This window comes from Lathamus discolor, chromosome 3 (genome assembly GCF_037157495.1).
Source record: "Lathamus discolor isolate bLatDis1 chromosome 3, bLatDis1.hap1, whole genome shotgun sequence".
Lineage (NCBI taxonomy): Eukaryota > Metazoa > Chordata > Aves > Psittaciformes > Psittacidae > Lathamus > Lathamus discolor.
In genome coordinates, this window is record NC_088886.1 from 13,393,740 (window position 1) to 13,411,220 (window position 17,481).

Sequence of the window (17,481 nt, forward strand, 5' to 3'; positions counted from 1 at the left end):
ACCCCCGGAAGTGGCGCCTGCGGCGCTCGCACGTGGGCGGAAGTGTCGGGGCAGTGGTGGCGGCATGGCGCGGCGTGAGTCCCTCTCTGATTCCGGCTCGGACTCGGAGGACTCCTCGCTCTCGGACTCTGAGGTGAGCCCGCGGTGGCGGGGCCGGGGCCGGGGCCGGGCCGAGGGCCCTGCGGTGAGGCCTACTCCGGCCTCCGCGGTGTAGGGCAGCCCGGCGGCGCGGCCTGACGGTGCCCTTCCAACAGCTGCAAGAGGCCTTCTTGAGGGGCGAGCTGAAGCCGGGGCTCAACGTGGTGCTCGAGGAGCGGCCGAAGCGGCGCAACGATGCGGTGAGCGGGGCCTGCGGGGCGGGGCAGTGCCGGGTGCGGGGCACAAGAGCCTCCGCCAGTGCTGGGGCCCGGGGTGTTGGGGCAGGGCAGGGCAGGCCTGGAGGATGCCAGCCTTGCCGTGGGGATCGGGGGGGAGCACCTTGGAGGAGCATTCCGGGGTGTGACCTGGACATTCGGCCTGGGGGGCTGGTTCTTTGCGGAGGTGTGCAGGGCTGTGCTTCTTTCGCAGGAAGGCCTGAAGCAGTGCCTGTCCGAATTCAGGCAGCATCTGGCTTGGGTGGAAAGGCTGGATGTGACTTTGGGCCAGGTCGTGGACCCCGTTTCACAGAGTTCTTCTAACAAAGACGCTGTTGACCCTGAGAATGATTTCCAGAGAGAAATGAGCTTGTAAGTGCCAAAAAGAGAGGTTTCTTGCAGGGTGTTGGCATACTGTTGCATGCTTGGGTGTTGTGTTTTGCAGGTGTGTTGCCGACTGCCACACTGGCTGTCACTATGGCACTCTTGGGCCGCATATCTTACATTTTATGGCTCTGAATGTTTTCATTGACAGTGTATTTAACTTGTCACCGGAAAGAATTTCTCTCTTCACAGCAGACTCCCATCTTTTACTGAAAAGTTTATTTAAATAGTTCCTTGGTTGCAACACTGTGGTTTTAGCACAGGGTGTGGCTTTTTCTTTGTGAATTTGCTTTGGTGTTATTACAGTTCTCTTGTTTTGCCTTGCCTTTATAATTCACCATACAAACTGTAACTGGAAACTAGGTAAATGTATATATGCAAGATATAAGCGTTAATACTGTACTGGCACCTAAATTGCTTATAGTAGCATGGAATGTTGATATAACTCTGGATCAATGCTTGCTAGACCCCTGTATCTGCTAGCTTATGTGAGCAGAGTTTCTGTTGACGCTGTGAGATGCCCAATGCCAGTGACAGAGCTGGTGCTGTGCTGTCTCTCCAGTTACCGGCAGGCACAGGCAGCAGTCCTGGAAGCCCTACCAAGGCTACGTAAGCTCCAGGTTCCTACTAGAAGGCCGGATGATTACTTTGCAGAGATGGCCAAATCAGACCAACAAATGCAGAAGGTATGTTCAGTGAATAATGGCTTGCTGTCCTGTGTTACATGCTGCTTTTAGCCTGTGTTAGGAGTTTACTTGAAGGTGTGATGTGTGAATACTTAATCTCTGACAAGTGCCCGTGACAATGTTTGTGTTTGAAAGTTTGTTTGTGACAGGAATAGATATTTCAGTGCAGTGTGTGGACTTCCATAACAGGTTGGAACATAAAGTAGAAAACCATATATTCTTTTCTACTATATTCTGTCCTGAATGTATTTAATATTAAAAGTGGAGGCAAATTCTCCATACACGTAACAGTGGTAGTGAAGTTGTAACAGTGGTAGTGAAGTTGGTCGTGTTTATGCTCTTTGTCCCAAGATTGCGGTGGACTGTGGCATTAACATGATACTTTTCACCTGTTTAAGTAAGTATCACCCTTTGTTGATAGTCAGCCTGTTTTGTTTCTTTGTGATTTTGAACTGTGTGTTCACAGCTGAATTGATCTATCCTGGGTAGTAAGGCAGATTTGCATAGAAAATAATTTTGTGAACTTGCTTTTCGATTGTGATCTTTGTTCAAAATGGAAGCATAACTCTTGTTTTAGTTTTGGAAAAGATACTACACTGTATAAGTTAAACATACATGAGCTAGAAGCTAACTTGGAGGTTCGTGTCTGACTTGGTCACTGTTTTGATGGCTGATAGACTCTTAGAAAAGAGGAATATTAATAATTAGGTTGTGCTGAGGCTTAAATCAGTTCTGCACATTACTGTTCTTTTGGTGGCTTCTATTGCAAGAACAGAGTTTTTATCTGTTAATGGAGTCACAGACTGAAGCCACATGATCTTGGTTGAAATCATTGTAATTCCTTGTAGTGCGGCATCTTTATAGAAACGTTTGTGAACAGGGAGGGAACGAAAAAGATGTAGCATGGAAAGATTGTTGATTCTTCTTCAGTGCTTTAAATGACAAGAAAGAAACTTTCAAATCTTCTACATAGACCTTAGTAGGCTGCCATGATGTGACAAGATACACTTGCTTTTTGGTTCCAGTAGAGCCCATTATAAGGCTCTGTCTTGTCTCTAGGTTTTGTCTTTTTAATGAGATTTTGCTACAAATCAGTTCAGGAGGTTCTGTAATAACTGTTCCAGCCTTCAGCTGAAACAGTGTTGTGCCCTATAGCGCATTATCTGATTGAGAGATGTTTTCTTTTTTTACACATTAATAGTTCACATATGATTATTGATTTCAGGAATACACAGCAATCATAAAATTCGCATATTTTCTTCTGCATTGCTGATAAATGTTGTTTTTTCTGTTCCCCCAACAAGATTCGACAGAAACTGAAGAGTAAACAGGAAGCAATGGAAAGGTCTGAGAAAGCGAAACAGCTCCGTGCAATGAGAAAATATGGCAAGAAGGTAAGGAGGAACTACTAAAGTTACTTATCTATGTCAGTTATCTAGAGCCTGAGAGAGATTAGAAAGTGGGACTGCAGAAGGCTGGCTAAAATATATGGGATCTGTCTGGCTGCTTTGAAGGAAGTCAGAGCAAAAGATGGGATACCTTAAAAAAAAAAAGTGTGTGTGGGGTGGGGATGGAAGTGTGGGACACTACTAAGGACAACACTAACATTCTGCTTCTAATCCAGGTGCAAACTGAGGTTCTGCAGAGAAGACAAAAGGAGAAAAAGAATATGCTGAATGCAGTCAAAAAATACCAGAAAGGTAAAGTTGTCTAAGAGAGCAAATGTGTAGTAGGAGCAGCAATGTAAGAGCAAGCCTATGGCCATGTGATGTGTGGTGTCAATCTGTAGTGCTGGGCACTGAGCTTGAAAGACTGCTGCTGTGCAAAATTCTATGCCAGTGAAAATTCTCACAGGTAGCTGCTCTTCAGGGAGGGTGACTTGTTACTATTACTTGCTTCAGCTGAAGATTTGTATTTCCTGTGGTGGTAGCTTTCATGTCTTCGCTCTTGCAGGTTTGTCTGACAAGCTGGATTTCCTAGATGAAGAGCAGACGTCATCTCAGGGGAATAAAAAAGGCAATGCAAATCAGCGGACAAAGAAAGGGTGAGACCAGAAAAGAAAGAAATTCAAATGCAGAATCTCCGATTATTTTTTGTTTAGTCTTTTGGGGGATCATTTTGTGGAATGAGAAAGCTGTTCTGATTAACGTTCATTGAAACAAGTCCAAGGTGGTTTTCTGGACCCAACAGAAGAGGAAAACTGTGTCTAGAATGGAACTGAGACTGAAATGTGCAATTTTTTGCCTTTCAGTAAGAGGGAAAAGGTTTATGGTGGCTGATGGGAGTCCATCAGCAGATACATGTGTCTTCTTGAGTATTCCTGGGGAAAGGAATATAGGCACTGATGCTGTTTGATTGTTTTTCAGACCAAATGCCAAAAGACGATACAAGAATCAGAAGTTTGGTTTTGGTGGGAAGAAGAAAGGCTCAAAGTGGAACACAAAGGAGAGTTTTAATGATGTATCCAGCTTCAGTTCAAAAGTGGCTCACAACAAGGGCCCAGGAAAAGGAGGAAAAAGAGGAAAAAAGGCCCTCAATGTAAGCAAAATGTTGCATGCAAATGATCCTAGTGGGCTTTGAAGCCCGTCTTAGTCTGGGAGGGAGAGCTGAGTATGTGAAGGGTGCCTCCAGCATCTGGAAGTGATACTGCCTGTCTTTGGGAGCTGAGCTTGATTCAATTGCAGACAGAGTTGAGGATGGTGGTTTCGTATCTCGGAAGGGAAGTGAATGGGGGGAATTAGCAAGTAATGTTTGTTGCTATCTGTGCCTCGAAATGTCCCTCTCCAGAGTTATTGACAAGTATCCTTCCCAAGCTATCGAGCTAGAATGGATATTGAGGACACAAAAAGAAATGTTGCCCTTTTTTTTTGCAGAAGAGACCTGGAAAGAGAGCAAGGCAGAAAATGAAGAGCCGAGCACGCTAAGAGGACTCTGCTCCCCAGTGGGGTTTCTATGTTTCTGTGTGTTGCAAGATGTGTTTCTGTTCTCATCAAGCAGCTAACCATGGAGCAAGCTGGATGCTTCCAAGCGGCAAGAAGAGAAGTGGAAACTAGTGCCTTATCACTAATTTCTTCTTACTGTCTGTTTTGTGGAAGGATTGTTTTCTACTTAAACCTATGGTGTGTGTACACATTAAATGGTTTACACAGAACTAAGTCTAACTCATGTTTAGCTGTGTTACAAATGGTTGCCGAACTCTGCCCTTTGTTCCTTTTGTTCTGACAACTTTTTCCACAACTACTGCTGACATGTACTTGGTGAACTTGAATCCTGGATCATGTTGATGGTCAGAATAAGAAGTCTGAAGCCTGTCAAGATGTTGAAGTGGTTTTTAGACTATTTATATAGATGGGCTTGGAAACAGCAGCAAGGCAAATGCAGCAATCTTACAAACAGGTTTATTTCTGTAGCTATTGTCAGGCTGCAACTCTGGACAGACTAAGGTTCTCTCTTCCCTTTTCTCACATTTTCTCTTGCCAGAAATGTCCAGACTCAGCTAATGACAAGCAGGGCCTAATATCTTAGATGTTAGTAACTGCTTCTAAGTTGTGTGGCATTGCCACTGTACTACTGCAGGTTCTCAGACTGCTTCTCCCCATGGCTCATGGCAGCTGTTTATTTAGTGACCTCAGTTTTCCAGCGTGGGAAGTAGAATCTGCAATCAGTACGGTCCATAGGGACCTGGGAAGGAAAAATGGTGAATAGTCACATGTTTTTACTAGAATTAGTAGTAGTGGTAGTCTCTCCTGAGAAGAGTGATATACAGTGTTCTTGCTGCTAAGAAATGCCCAAGTGACAAGTAGGATACTGCTTATTTGAGACTATACTGTTCACTGCTTTGTTATTGTAGAGCCTGGGGAAAAAGGAAAACTATGAAACAGCATCATGAGTCCTGACTCTCTCAATTTAACTTACTTCTCTACATATGAATTTAGTTGCCAGCATGAATTTCCTGCCAGTCTAATCTTACTAGCAGTATCTAGAAGCATAAAGCCCTGCTGGGGATGTCTGTCTCTAGCCTTGTCATGAGTCAGTAGTTTACCTGAAGTACAGTATGAAAAGTTGCAGAAGACTCTTATTTTCTCATTTATCCTGGTTTTCCTCTTAACAAGCCAAAATTAGTCAGGCCTTCATTTGCCTTTCTTGAAACACAAATCTACGAAGTCAGTTACTGTCACAGCTATTCATTTGTCAGATATGGTTGATACAGCTTGTTAATAAGATTTCTTTTCCTCCTGTTTATTCACACTTCCCCAAATGAATCCTCACTGGTGTATTCTGCCTGAGGTATACTTAGCTGATTATTAATTTTACGGTTCTGCTTGCAATTTGTTTGTACAGCAGCACATTTCTTTTCATAGTACTTTCATATGTCACTTCACATTGCTCACTATGCCGTTTCTTGTGGCAGAAGGCTTTAATGACTATGTATGTAGCATTTGGCAATGTGCTTGGGGTTAGTTGTGACTAGGTATTTTGCATGCAAGTTTCTCAGGGGGTTGTCTACTGTTTCTGTGTTCACAAGCCTATACCATTGTGAAGAGTCAGCTTAGGTGTAAATTCTAAAAGATTGTTATCCATGAATAGCTGTGCTCATCATACTCATTCCTGTTTCCCATGTTTGTCACAGGTTACTTTCTTACATGAATATTTTCCACTGTGATGGGCTGGACCTCTCTGAATCCTGCAAAGATCTGAGTCCTTAAGCACCTTACCAAAGGTTTTGTGTTCCAGCCAATTTCTTGACTTTCAGTTTGTGGCTCTGAATATTTCTTTGTTGGTTCCAGTGCTGCATGGTGAATAAGATTCAGAAACTTTTCTGTTGGTTTAAGAGATACAAATACAAATGAAAGTATGTTTAAAAACCAGTTACCCATTGGGTGCATTAGGACATCTTAATGCTATCCAAACACTAACAAGAAAGCCAAGGTTGGAGGCAACCTCTGTGCTTCTGCAAATGATGGTGTGATGGAGACATTTCTGCTCAAATTTATCTTGATGAAATTTCTAGATTTGTCTGCCTATACTGTCCTGTTAATTCTGTCATCCCTATCTGCTGCATTGTAGCATGTTAATTTTCTTACACCACATTTAGTATCAACCAGCACTTCATGTTAGCTCTCATCTTTCTTGGTTGCCTGAGACCTGCTGTTTCCCCTGTTTTGGTTTTCTCCTCTTTCCCCCAGTCCTTGACTAGGGCAGGGCAATCTTAACTGGCTGTTAAGGTTTTTAGACAAAATTGGCATGTTAGAAATAAGGGAGCACTTGCTATAGGAGTTCCTGTTAACGACTGCTCTAAAATGAGACTTGGCAGCCCCTTAAGCAGTTGGTGGTTAGGCAGAATCTGCAACAACAGGCAACATGTATGTATAAAACATGTTTCTAGATTTGTTTTTTTCTGAAAGAGGTTTAGATTCTCAAGCAGAATTTTCTAACTGGAACAAAAGCATAATTACATGAATGCAAGCTTGTACTCATAATGAAAAGTAACAGGAAAGGGCCTTAAACTGGAAAAAATCTGCCTTACATTTAACAAAAGCATAAATGAGTTTCACTTTTTTACACTGACACAGTGGTGTTTCCCTGTCATTTTTTAGACTAATTGGAATTTTAAAATCCTATTAGTAATTTTCTTATGTAATTAACACAAGCTGTTAAGAGATTTCTTACCATCTGCTGGCTCTTCTATATTATCATGCCATGACATAGGCTTCCTGGCGATCGTGTGAACTGGAAAGAAATGGTGCAGATTAATTACTTTAATGTGAACGTAGCATCACAGCCAAGTAAGTCTGTCTGTCGCTGCAAATGTTCTTTTTGGTTATTCCCCAACCTGGGCCCAGCTACTTCACTGAAGTTGTAAAGGAAGAACAGAACAAAGTGGGTCAGAGACTTAAAGTCTAAAAAGGGAAGGGGGTTAAGGATGCTAAAGGTCCTACTGTTTTGTGCTGGATGCATTCACCACAGCAAACTTCCACTCTGCTCAAGAGGTGGCCTGCAGAGTGCAGAGTTTCAGGATGTTACTTTTCTTTCTTTTGGTTTTGGTTTATTGTAAAAGCTATACCTGTGTGAATCTATTCATGTCACCTATCTGCCAGCACAGAGTATGGTATAACTGAATTGACAGATAGAAATCAGCCCGGGAACTGAAGAAACATGGTATAGTGCTGAGGCTAGCTACGCTATCTTAGCTCCGTAGTGTTTGCTCAGGATCCGTGGTTCTGGATCCCAGATAGTTGCCTCACTTCTGCGTGTTTAATAATGCACTGTCTAATCCGGGCAAATTTGTCATGCTGCCGATCTGCCTTTGAGGGTGCAGATTGTTCACTTAGGCAAAAGAAAAGCCCACGGGGTTGCTCCTTCCAGCTCTGCCCCTCTCACTGGCCTATGCTGGCTTTCTCGGGTGAAGCTGCTTGTCTCTGACATGCAGCCTGCTGCTCCACGGCCTGCCCTGGCCTCACGCGGGCCGGCGGGCCCGCAAGCTTTCCCTCAGCCCCTCTGGGTGCTGTGCTCGTCTTGCCCTCGGGGCCTCACGCCAGTTCCCTGTGACCCTGCGACAGCCCGTGCGCCGCCTCACCTGGTTGGAGCGGATTCACGCTGTACTCCGTGTGCAGCCGCTGGCACTTCAGCTCCTTCCGCACCCGCTCACAAAGGAGCTGGTTCAGCCGCACTGGGTCCGGCTGTGCCTTGGTCGCGCTGCGGGAGGCCATGGTAACCGGGGGGGCTGCGTAGCGTTCCGTAGCCTGGCAACGCCTCACGTGGTCCCCGATGAGGCTGCTGATTGGTCTGGATGATGCTCCGCCTCTTTTCTCTTTGCTGTTCCCTTCGCGTTTCCCATTGGCCTTCGAGTTAAAGCCCCTGGCGCTGATTGGCGCCGGCAGCTCGCGGCGAGTTTGAACGGCCGAGGCCGGCGGCGATAGCGGCAGGATGGAGGACGCGGAGCTGCGCTGCACGGTGGCCCTGGAGCAGCCGCTGCCGGGGGGACAGGCCCCGAGGCGCCGCGTGATGCGGGGAGCGCTGGTGCTGCTGGGCCGCAACGAGCTGCGGCAGCCGGTGCTGCGGGTGGTCGCCGGCAGCGGCGGGGGGGCGGCGGCCCTGAGCTTCGTGCTGGCCGGTGACGGCGTGCGGCTCTTCACGCGGTTCGCGGGTGAGGGTCGGGCGGCGGTGCGTGTGGGGCCGAGCGGCGCCCAGGTCCTCCTCTCCGACTGCCCCCCAGACACTCTGCGCCGCTTTCTCCGTCTCCTGCGGGTCAAGGTGGCAGCCGGGCTGCGGGGCGCCCCGCGTGTCCCCCGCCTGCTGGACCGGCCGCCGCCGGCCTTCGCCACCATCAGCCCGCTGCAGGAGCGGGACGTGTTGCGCTCCCCAGGCAGCCTCCGCGGCGGCGAGGCTCAAGGGAAGCGGCCGGTGGAGGTGAGTCTTGGGGCGAGGAGGGTGGCCCTGCGTACCGGGTCCGGTTACCGGCCCTGCTCTCACGGTGCGCCGCCTCCTGTCCCACAGGTTCCACGAGCTGAGAGGCGGCCCTCAGCGAGGCTCTCGGCGGAGCAGGAGGCGGTGATGGGAGTTGTGAGGAGTGGGAAAAGCATCTTCTTCACCGGCTGTGCAGGTGAGGGGGCCGGGCGGCTGTGGCCGGTTGGAGTCCTCTGGCATCACCACTGACCTGCTGCTTCTCTCTCCTCCAAGGAACTGGGAAGTCGTTCCTGCTGAAGAAGATAGTGGGCTCCCTCCCTCCGAAGACCACCTATGCTACAGCCAGCACAGGGGTGGCAGCTTGCCACATCGGTGGCACCACTCTCCATGCCTTTGCAGGTGATGATCTGCCTGACAGTGGGTCTGGGAGCTCTTGTTCCCTTCCTAAAGAATCGGGAGTTTCCCAAAGCTTTGCTTTCTTCTCTTCTGCCAGGGATCGGCTCTGGGAAGGCCCCGCTGGAGCAGTGTATTCAGCTGGCAGAGAGGCCTGGGGTGCGCCAGCACTGGCTGTCCTGCCAGCATTTGATTATTGATGAAATCTCAATGGTGGATGGCAAATTCTTTGACAGGCTGGAGGCAGTAGCAAGGTGAGCAATTGTGAGGTCAAACAACTAACAGAAACAAATTATACTAACTATCCCAGCTGCTCATGTGAATGGGTGTAAGATAACCACTGGCATAGGGCTGAAAGGAAGCATGAAATCATAGCCAGCATCCAGGCAGATCTTTATCTTTAGATAGGTTTTGATCATGTCTGCATTCCCTGGGTTTCCATCTTTGGAGCTAAGTGTTGTCTGTAGAGCCAAGTCCAGAATCCAGCTGTCTGTGCTGTGGCCAGCAGTGCTGTCTTGCAGAGAAGCAGCTGTAGTATAACAGCTACTAAAGAGCCAAGTCTGGTAATGATGTCTGGGTGGGTAAGCAAAGCACGTTTAATGTCTTGTGGTAGTATTGCTTAATTATTTGAGCTTTACTGACACAGCAGAGGGGAATAGAATCATCTTTTACTGCAAGTGGTATATGTTTGAATATATTTACAAGTGAAGATGTAACTTCCAAGACATGACTATGTCCAGGAGGGCATTCAGAACTTCTCTCTTCCCTCATTTTCAGGGCAGTCAGGAAACGGGATGAGCCTTTTGGAGGAATTCAGCTAATCATTTGTGGGGACTTCTTGCAGCTACCCCCAGTCTGCAAGGGTAATGAAGAAACCACATTCTGCTTCCAGGTACAAAATTGTCCCTAAACTCTTTCTCATACTTCAAGTTTGCTTCTTTTATAACAAGAGAATAATTTGCCAGGCAAAAAGCTGGAGGAAATGCATCCACATAAACATGGAGTTGACTGAAGTGCGGAGGCAGACTGACAAGACCTTTGTCTCGCTCCTGAGTGCAATCCGTTTAGGCAGGTGAGGAGAAGCAAGTCTCTCTTGTAATCCCTGCTTCCTACTGATGGAGCAGAGGAAAATGCGTTGGTTACTTCTCTGTCTTCTGTCAGGAATGCACTGCTGGGGGCAATAGCTATTAATCCTTCAGTTAATGTAAGGAGGCTTCATATATGCTGCTCTGGTAAGGAAGGACTCTTTCTAGGGTTCCTTTTTGGAATTTGTGATAGGAATTCAATGGGTCCCCACCTGGCTGCTTACAGGGCAGGGCTGGTTCACACAGTGGCACAGCTCTCCATCTTTGTGTGTTTATCTCTCCCTGTCCTCCTGTCTAGAGGCCTGGGGCTTGCACAGCCTGATCCAGGTGTATGTAGGTTACTGCTGCTCATTACCTGTTCCTGATCACTTTAAGTAATAACCCCTTTTTCCTGGTTACCAGATGTACAGAGGAGGTTACCAGACAACTGATGCAGACCGCTGATAACAGGTCTGAGCGTGATGGGATCCTGGCCACGCGGCTCTGCACCCATAAAGATGATGTAGAAATAACTAATGAGAGACGCTTGCAACAGCTATCAGGTGAACTCCTTGGAGGAAACTGCTGGCTTAGGGGCTGTGCTCTGAATGGGTGCCATGGGGATGCTGTGGTGCCAGGAAGAACCCGGTGTTGTGCCATGTGCAGCAGCATCAGTCTAAGCTGTGTGTGTTGGAGTTGAGCTGTCTGGGGAAAAACTTCACAGCTTTTTGCTTAAAAATACACATCACTACTTATTGGTGTGTAATAAATAACTCATTGCTTGCTGAGAGGTAGACTGGGTCATTTATTGCCCCCATACTCCTGGTTTTTCTTTCTCTAGCATCTTAGGAAGGCCATGCTCTACCCAGCCAGAACTTGAATTAAAGGCTATTTCATTTCTGCCTCCCTGTCTGGCGCTAGGATTCTTAGTCCTCTGGGGAGATCTGGTGTTGCCTGCAAGTGAAACGGGTCACTTTCTCAAAATGGTGATTGCTCAATTCTTATTTACTGCTGGTGTTTGATCCACAAGCCTTCTCATGCTCTGGGAATTATGATGGGAAGAGAGGCATAGTGAATTTTGTGCTGTTAGATGTGACAAGGTTTGTGTGAAGATGTCCTACCAGCAGAACACAATGGATGTTAAAAGAGGAACAGCTATTAGAAATAAATGCTGAGCACCTTGTGATGCTGGGTAGAGTGTGTTAAATGGTTGCAATTTGATATGTCCTTTCTTAATAGGAGAAGTGCACGCTTTTGAGGCTTTGGACAGTGACCCAATGCTGGTGAAGCTCATTGATGCTCAATGTCCTGTGGGTGGTAGAGTTGAGCTAAAGGCTGGAGCTCAGGTAGGTGTGTGTGCACGTTTGTGAAAGACCAGCAGATTAAACAGCCTAAGAAAAATAAAGGAATAGCAGATAAATGTATAGAGTAGATTGTACAGAATCTGCATTCTATACGTTAGAATGGCTATGCCAGGGTGACAGATGACTCTATCTCAATATTCGTGTTCTTTCTGCTTTGAATCTTATTAACAGAATTCATTTGAGTTGAGGTCTATGTCTTATAGACAGTGGTGACTGCTATGACTTTGATGCACATTTCCAATTAGGTTTAGGTTTCAGGAAGCAGGCATTCCTTACCTGCAGTCTCAGCTCCAGGTACAGCAGCCCTCCTGACCTGAAAGGGTATAGCACAGCTTGCTAAATTTTGCAGGACTGGGCACCTTGCTGCGAGCTAGGGCTGTTGGAATGGAAAGGATTGTGCCTAGCAGCAGCACTGCTTGCCTCAGGAAGTTATTCCTTGGGTGTTTCCAGAATCTATGTCTAGGCTGGTTGGTGTTTAGGGAAGGGCAATCTGTTCCCTGGACCTGAGCTCACAACTGTGGGCAGAAGCAGCTCAAGTGAAGTGTTCGATGTTGCAGAATGATGTAGTTAGGAATCCTGGGAAGAAAGGCTGCGAATTTCAGTCAAATTGGAGGTGGTGCCCTAGCCTGCAATAGGATGATGTGGCCGTGGCCATATCAGCCTGCTGTGCTTATTCCTGCTGGCTAGAAGCTTAGCTGCAGGTGGTTGAGCAGGCTTATAAAGCCAGTGCACCAAGGGATTTTTTCTTTTTCTCTGTAGGTGATGCTAGCCAAGAATCTGGATGTGTCTCAAGGGCTGGTGAATGGGGCACGAGGAGTTGTTGTAGGATTTGAAAATGAACAGAAAGGTAAGTGTTTGATCTTTTGTTGAAGGAGAAGGCGGGGGGGGAACCCAAAATAACTTCATTGACATCTGATGACTTGTTAATTTTGTTTACTGCTTGGTAAGAATAATTTCAGGGATAACAGGGAGGAAGTCTTTTCTGCAGTGAGAGGCTTGGGGCTCTTATGAGCTGTGATGTCATGTGCTGTACCAGTTGTAGCTATCTGTAGAGCCTCTTGTGTTTGCTTTCCTTTATTCTCTAGCTGTGTACTCATTTATGTTTCCTGTCTGTTCTGTTGAAGCAAGTCTTGGTGTGGTTTTTTTTCCTTGTTTATTTTACTTGGAGAGTGATGCTCCACTACCTGCAATGTGTATTTTTCTTTGCATCTCAACTGACAAATTACCTGACTCCTGACTTTAATTCCCCTGTTTAAGTGGGTCCCAAACATAATTTCAGGACATCCTATTTACTGTGTGTAGGTTTAGCCTTTTTTTGGTTGGATGTGGTTTTTTTGTTTCTGGTGTGGTATTTTTTTATTATTTATTTTATTTTTTAATGTACTTCTAAAATTCGTGAAAGACTGACTTGGGGAAGGAGGAAAAACATAAGTGGTGTTAGGCTGCTGGCTTCCTGGCAGTTGTGTGGCAGGAATACATTCCTGTTTCTTTCCTGCTTCCACTCCTACAGGGCTGCCTAAGGTGAGGTTTCTCTGTGGGATCACACAAGTCATAAAAATGGAGAAATGGGTCTTCAAAGGACCATCAGGGGTTCATCTGACTCGTCAACAGCTGCCTTTAAAATTGGCATGGGCCATTTCCATTCACAAGAGTCAGGTGAGTGTTTTTATCAACTGTGGATAGACTTTTACACCATCATAAGCCTTATTTCATGGGAGAGCTTCCATTTCTGGTGAAACAAGAAGGGAAACTGACAGTCTCATTGTGGGGGACCTCTAGAATATGTGTCTAGCTGCAGAGAAGGCAGCACCTCTTCTGCTTGTGATACTTGTCTATAGGGTCAAGGATGGGCTAGCAATACTGTTAAAGTTTCCATTAAGGTGCTGCCATCTGCATAGTCAATATTAGACTCTCAAGCAGTGGTGTTTACCACTGTTGGCTTATCAGTGTTTCCCTGATAGTCATTAGCATGAGTGACCCTGAAATTTGCAGTGTACCTGTGCAAGCTGCAGGAGTCACATCTGTGCATCCTTGGTGGTGCACACTTGTTTTTTTCAGTGAAACTAATACAGTTCCTACATTTTCAGAAGGCTTCATACACTTGGAGATCTGTGAGTTTGTTCACATGCTGCTGTTTAAACCAGGCCATGCTGTAAATTCTGCTCCCTCCTGGAATGTCTCTGGGTGCAAACAGGGCTGGCCAGGCCTAACCCAAACTCTGTCTTGGATGCCTGAGTATTGCTTGGGAGTGGTGGCCGCTCCAGCTAAGTGCTAGGAATGAAAATAGCAGGATTCATTATATGGGATTTGTGGAGCTAGTTAGGTGACCCTACTGTCTGCTAGCAATTATGTGACAGCAGAAAACTGTAATTTTTTTTTTGACAGATTCCCATCTTTTAATCAGTGACCTAGTCAAACAAGCGACTTCCTTTTTTTTATCAAACCTGTACACCAAGGATGGTACCTTTGACAGACTCACAGGGCAGGTTAGTGTTTATACAACACAGTGTTTTTTGTTTGTTCTGTAACAAGCTTCTCTGTATTCTTCTTTGATAGGGCATGTCTTTGGATTGTGTGGAAATCTCCTTGTCTCGTGTCTTTGAAAGCGGGCAGGCTTATGTAGCTCTCTCCCGAGCACGTAGCCTTGAAGGTCTCCGTGTTCTGGATTTTGACCCAAAAGTAGTGAGAGCCGATCCTTCTGTATTGCAGTTCTATAGACAGCTGAGACGTCATCAACTCCTAACCCAGGTAAAGAAAAATATCTCATGCTAGCAAACCCTGCCTAGTGCAGGTAGGAGGAGAGATGTTTGTGCAGAGATGCTTCTTTTTTTTGTTTTCCAAAGGAAGATCATTCAAATTAAAACTTGTAGTAGAAGGAGAGATAAAACTGCAGAGGGGGAATGTGGTGGGGCGGTTCTTTGTGGCAAAATACCTATTGTAGTGTTGGGATTATATAGCACTGCCTGGCCCTGTGGGTAAAATGGGTGGTTGAGAGTCTTCGATTCTTCCCTTGGAGTAAGGACTGAAGGGGAAATGGGCACACAAGAAATCATGGGGAAATCTCCCCCTCCTCCGTTAATTTTTCTCTCTCTGCTCTCTCTTCCCCCTCCAGGGTTCACTAAATGATAAGGAAAACTGAGAACTGGAAATGCAGCTGAGAATGCTCTTCTGGCCTCTGAGGCATCAGCACAGACTGCTGAGCTGCAGCAATCATGCTATTGAGTATATTTGCTAACACAGATGAAGTCAAAGGAATTGTTTTTTAGATGTTTGCTTCATTCAGCTGACTCTGGATGTGTAGAAATATCCTTGTCTCACGTCTCTGAAATCTGGGAGGCTTCTGTAGCTCCTTTCTGTACCTACAGTCTTGAGCACTTCTATGTCAGAGATGCAACACTAGCAAACAAAATGACTGAACAAGGTGTGCCTGAGGGACCTTCCCAAGGTTCTATCCTGTCTGCCTAGTTGTGTTTTATTCTCCACATGTGTAGACTGAAACTTGTGTGACTTTCTTCAAGTATACAATGGTTGAGAGATGGAAGGAGTGTGTTCTGTTTGCCTGGATGGATTGGACCTGTTCACAAGCACTGCTGGCACAAGGGAAAAACAGTGTTGAGTATCTGGACTATGTGCCTGGTTCTCCTGCAAGTGAGAGCTGCCAGGAACTGGGCTATCACTTCATAGTATGCTGGGCTGTTCTTGTCTTCCAGATGCTTAATGCCAGGGTGCTTTGCATAACTTCCTCCACAAGCAGAACTGTAACAGTTATACATTGCCTATTATGCTGATACATAGCCTTTTTATCAGTCTGTTGCATGCAATAAGATACATTTTTTATTTTTTTTAACCTTCTGAGATGAGCTGGCACTGTTTAAAAATAGGAGGAAGTCCTACATCTTATACCCATAATTATGGAACTACAAGAATCCTTAAGATGTATTACCCCATTAGATAGAAGAGAGTGAGAGGATATGAGTGTTGGCAGGAGCCTCCTCTTGTTTAAACACATGAGGCTTTCTGAAATGGGAAGGAGTTCCTGCTGGAAACACTGTGTCTGACTAATAAGGTGGAAGTTGAATGTGCAATAGGGAATAGCCAAGGACATGTGAAGTGAGCTGTAACTTCACCTGTTTCAGCAAAAGCAGAGATGAGCAGAACTAATGTACCATCCTTTTGAAGTAAAGGAGAAGCTTTGGTCTTTGACACATTGCTTAAAGCTTAAATAACTTGTGTTTTTAAATGCTTAATGAGCAGGAATGATGTAAAATATCAACATCCAGCTGGAACTCGCCTCTGCAGCTTGAGCAAGTTGAAGGCCACTTCTCGGCAGCTACTGTTAAAGCCATGGAAGGATGTTGAATAGCCAGGGGGTAACATAACAGAAAATGGACTTTGGTAGGATTTCAAAGTGTAGTTTTTTAAATGTTTTTTTTTTTTTTTTGTTGTCATTTTTTTTTTTTTTTTTTTGTTGTTGTGGTATTTTTGTGTGTGTGTGGTTTTTTTTGTTTGTTTTGGTTTTTCTTTTTTCTTTTTCTCTTTTTCCCCTGGGCTTGAGGGGTAGAGTTTTGGAGGAGGCAGCAGCAGAAGGCAGAAGTGTAAGAATTGTTCTGAGATATTTACTCTAAGAAGGAGTTCTTAACATATCAGTACATTGCTTCTTCAAAGAGGTTTGTTGGGGAGCAGGTGCAAGTACCTGAATCTGGAGCTACAGTCTGGAAGGTGAGACCCTTCCCCTCACTGCGGGCTGTTCCTGGCATTACCTCTGCTCTTTCAGATTCTGTGTGTCTGTAAATTTTCCTTTTATTTTTATAAAACACCTTCCGCTCCTTTGAACTGGAATTAAATTCTTAGGCCATCTTGGGGAATAACTGAAACCTGACCTTTCATGCCCACATGGAGGGCCTGGGAAGGAGGATGCTGACATCCTAAAGCAGCATTGCTTGGGCAGATGTGTACTGAGGTGTGATTCGTTGGCATGTGTCTCCCAGATCCCCTACCAGACCTGGGTGAGGGCCTGCCTCCAGTCAGCTTGCAGGCTGTGCCCCCTCATCACTCAGTTGGGGTGGCTGTGGGCTAAATGCTGCCCTTTCCTCCTGTGACACCACACTTGGCATGCAGCTGTGGCAGGCTGACAGCCTTTCCTTGAACAGCTCTTGTTCCCTCAGCTGCACATCAGCTCTACCCTGACAAGTGTCCCCATTGTTCAACATTCTTGTCATGTCACTGTTCTGTGGTGGGTGCCCTGGCTGAGCCTCTGTTCTGTGCCACTCAATGTTCCTGCATCCTTCCAGCTGGGTCTCAGCATGCATCCTCCACTTCTGTTGTGGGTTGAGATTTTGCTTTCATTCACGTTGTCCTACAGACCAGCTGCTGACATCATGTCCCTCTTCACCTTGTGCAGGTGATCAGATCTTGTGGGTGCCCTAAATGTCAAGGGCAAGGTTTTATATGGAGGAAGGGAAGTGCCATGGGTAACCTAAAGTCCTGTATGCTTGGCCAGTGGGCTGGGCTGGGGCCAGTTAGCACTCTTGTAGGGTTTTTTTTTGGAGATGGGATGCTGCAGTATAATGGCTTTGTATTGCATTGGAGGTTGAGATGTGGGGTTTTAAGTGCTTGGGGATGATGGACTGAGTTTTATTGTTGGGGTAGACAGTAAAGAATAATATTTCAGGCACTTCCAGTTATACAGAATGTACTGATTTATTGACAGATTATGTAACAATAATGAGATAATGCAGGTTCAAATCCTTTAAGATCTCTTAGAAAGTTCCTGTATCACTGCAATGACAAGAAAATTTCAAGTGTAAGAGCTGATTATGTACCACGCAAA

The 17,481-nt window shown here is 45.9% G+C and overlaps 3 protein-coding genes across 7 annotated transcripts; 2 read left to right on the forward strand and 1 right to left on the reverse strand.

The window, feature by feature from the left end:
• The first annotated feature begins 24 nt into the window (after positions 1–24).
• Positions 25–6,288, forward strand: EBNA1BP2 (EBNA1 binding protein 2). Of its 2 annotated transcripts, XR_010611421.1 has the most exons (10): positions 25–133; positions 255–338; positions 568–725; positions 1,300–1,423; positions 2,728–2,817; positions 3,048–3,123; positions 3,377–3,467; positions 3,790–3,961; positions 4,297–4,542; positions 6,054–6,288. XR_010611421.1 is itself a non-coding variant. In XM_065673597.1 (9 exons), the coding sequence occupies exons 1-9, from the start codon at positions 65–67 to the stop codon at positions 4,345–4,347; spliced, it is 915 nt and encodes a 304-aa protein (XP_065529669.1). In that variant the 5' UTR covers positions 25–64; the 3' UTR covers positions 4,348–4,574. The 2 variants fall into 2 exon arrangements, 1 of the variants encoding a protein (XP_065529669.1); XM_065673597.1 differs by lacking the exon at positions 6,054–6,288 and having other exon boundaries at positions 4,297–4,574.
• CFAP144 (cilia and flagella associated protein 144) lies at positions 4,806–8,133 on the reverse strand. 2 transcript variants are annotated; one of them, XM_065673599.1, is made up of 4 exons: positions 8,001–8,133; positions 7,094–7,153; positions 6,139–6,242; positions 4,806–5,104 (listed from the first exon to the last, which is right to left on the reverse strand). In XM_065673599.1, exons 1-4 carry the CDS (start codon positions 8,131–8,133, stop codon positions 5,039–5,041), a joined length of 363 nt encoding a protein of 120 aa, XP_065529671.1. In that variant the 3' UTR covers positions 4,806–5,038. The 2 variants fall into 2 exon arrangements, with proteins under 2 accessions (XP_065529671.1, XP_065529670.1); XM_065673598.1 differs by lacking the exon at positions 4,806–5,104 and having other exon boundaries at positions 5,996–6,242.
• Positions 8,134–8,350: 217 nt separating this feature from the next.
• PIF1 (PIF1 5'-to-3' DNA helicase) lies at positions 8,351–16,096 on the forward strand. 3 transcript variants are annotated; one of them, XR_010611032.1, is made up of 12 exons: positions 8,351–8,833; positions 8,921–9,026; positions 9,104–9,229; positions 9,324–9,477; positions 10,001–10,115; positions 10,189–10,295; positions 10,711–10,850; positions 11,527–11,633; positions 12,411–12,498; positions 13,162–13,307; positions 14,037–14,137; positions 14,208–14,248. XR_010611032.1 is itself a non-coding variant. In XM_065672582.1 (12 exons), exons 1-12 carry the CDS (start codon positions 8,351–8,353, stop codon positions 14,788–14,790), a joined length of 1,791 nt encoding a protein of 596 aa, XP_065528654.1. In that variant the 3' UTR covers positions 14,791–16,096. The 3 variants fall into 3 exon arrangements, 2 of the variants coding, with proteins under 2 accessions (XP_065528654.1, XP_065528655.1); XM_065672582.1 differs by lacking the exon at positions 14,037–14,137 and adding an exon at positions 14,764–16,096 and having other exon boundaries at positions 14,208–14,399; XM_065672583.1 differs by having other exon boundaries at positions 14,037–14,272.
• The last annotated feature ends 1,385 nt before the right edge of the window (positions 16,097–17,481 follow it).

Coding starts and splice junctions, on each gene's coding strand:
- EBNA1BP2 (XM_065673597.1), top strand. CDS start 65: ATGGCGCGGCGTGAGTCCCTCTCTGATTCCGGCTCGGACTCGGAGGAC. Junction 2,818..3,047: donor TGAGAAAATATGGCAAGAAG/GTAAGGAGGAAC, acceptor CTTCTAATCCAG/GTGCAAACTGAGGTTCTGCA. Junction 3,124..3,376: donor AGTCAAAAAATACCAGAAAG/GTAAAGTTGTCT, acceptor TCGCTCTTGCAG/GTTTGTCTGACAAGCTGGAT.
- CFAP144 (XM_065673598.1), bottom strand. CDS start 8,133: ATGGCCTCCCGCAGCGCGACCAAGGCACAGCCGGACCCAGTGCGGCTG. Junction 7,154..8,000: donor CGTGAATCCGCTCCAACCAG/GTGAGGCGGCGC, acceptor ATTTCTTTCCAG/TTCACACGATCGCCAGGAAG. Junction 6,243..7,093: donor TATAGAAGAGCCAGCAGATG/GTAAGAAATCTC, acceptor TTAAACCAACAG/AAAAGTTTCTGAATCTTATT.
- PIF1 (XM_065672582.1), top strand. CDS start 8,351: ATGGAGGACGCGGAGCTGCGCTGCACGGTGGCCCTGGAGCAGCCGCTG. Junction 9,027..9,103: donor CTTCTTCACCGGCTGTGCAG/GTGAGGGGGCCG, acceptor CTCTCCTCCAAG/GAACTGGGAAGTCGTTCCTG. Junction 10,116..10,188: donor AAACCACATTCTGCTTCCAG/GTACAAAATTGT, acceptor ATAATTTGCCAG/GCAAAAAGCTGGAGGAAATG.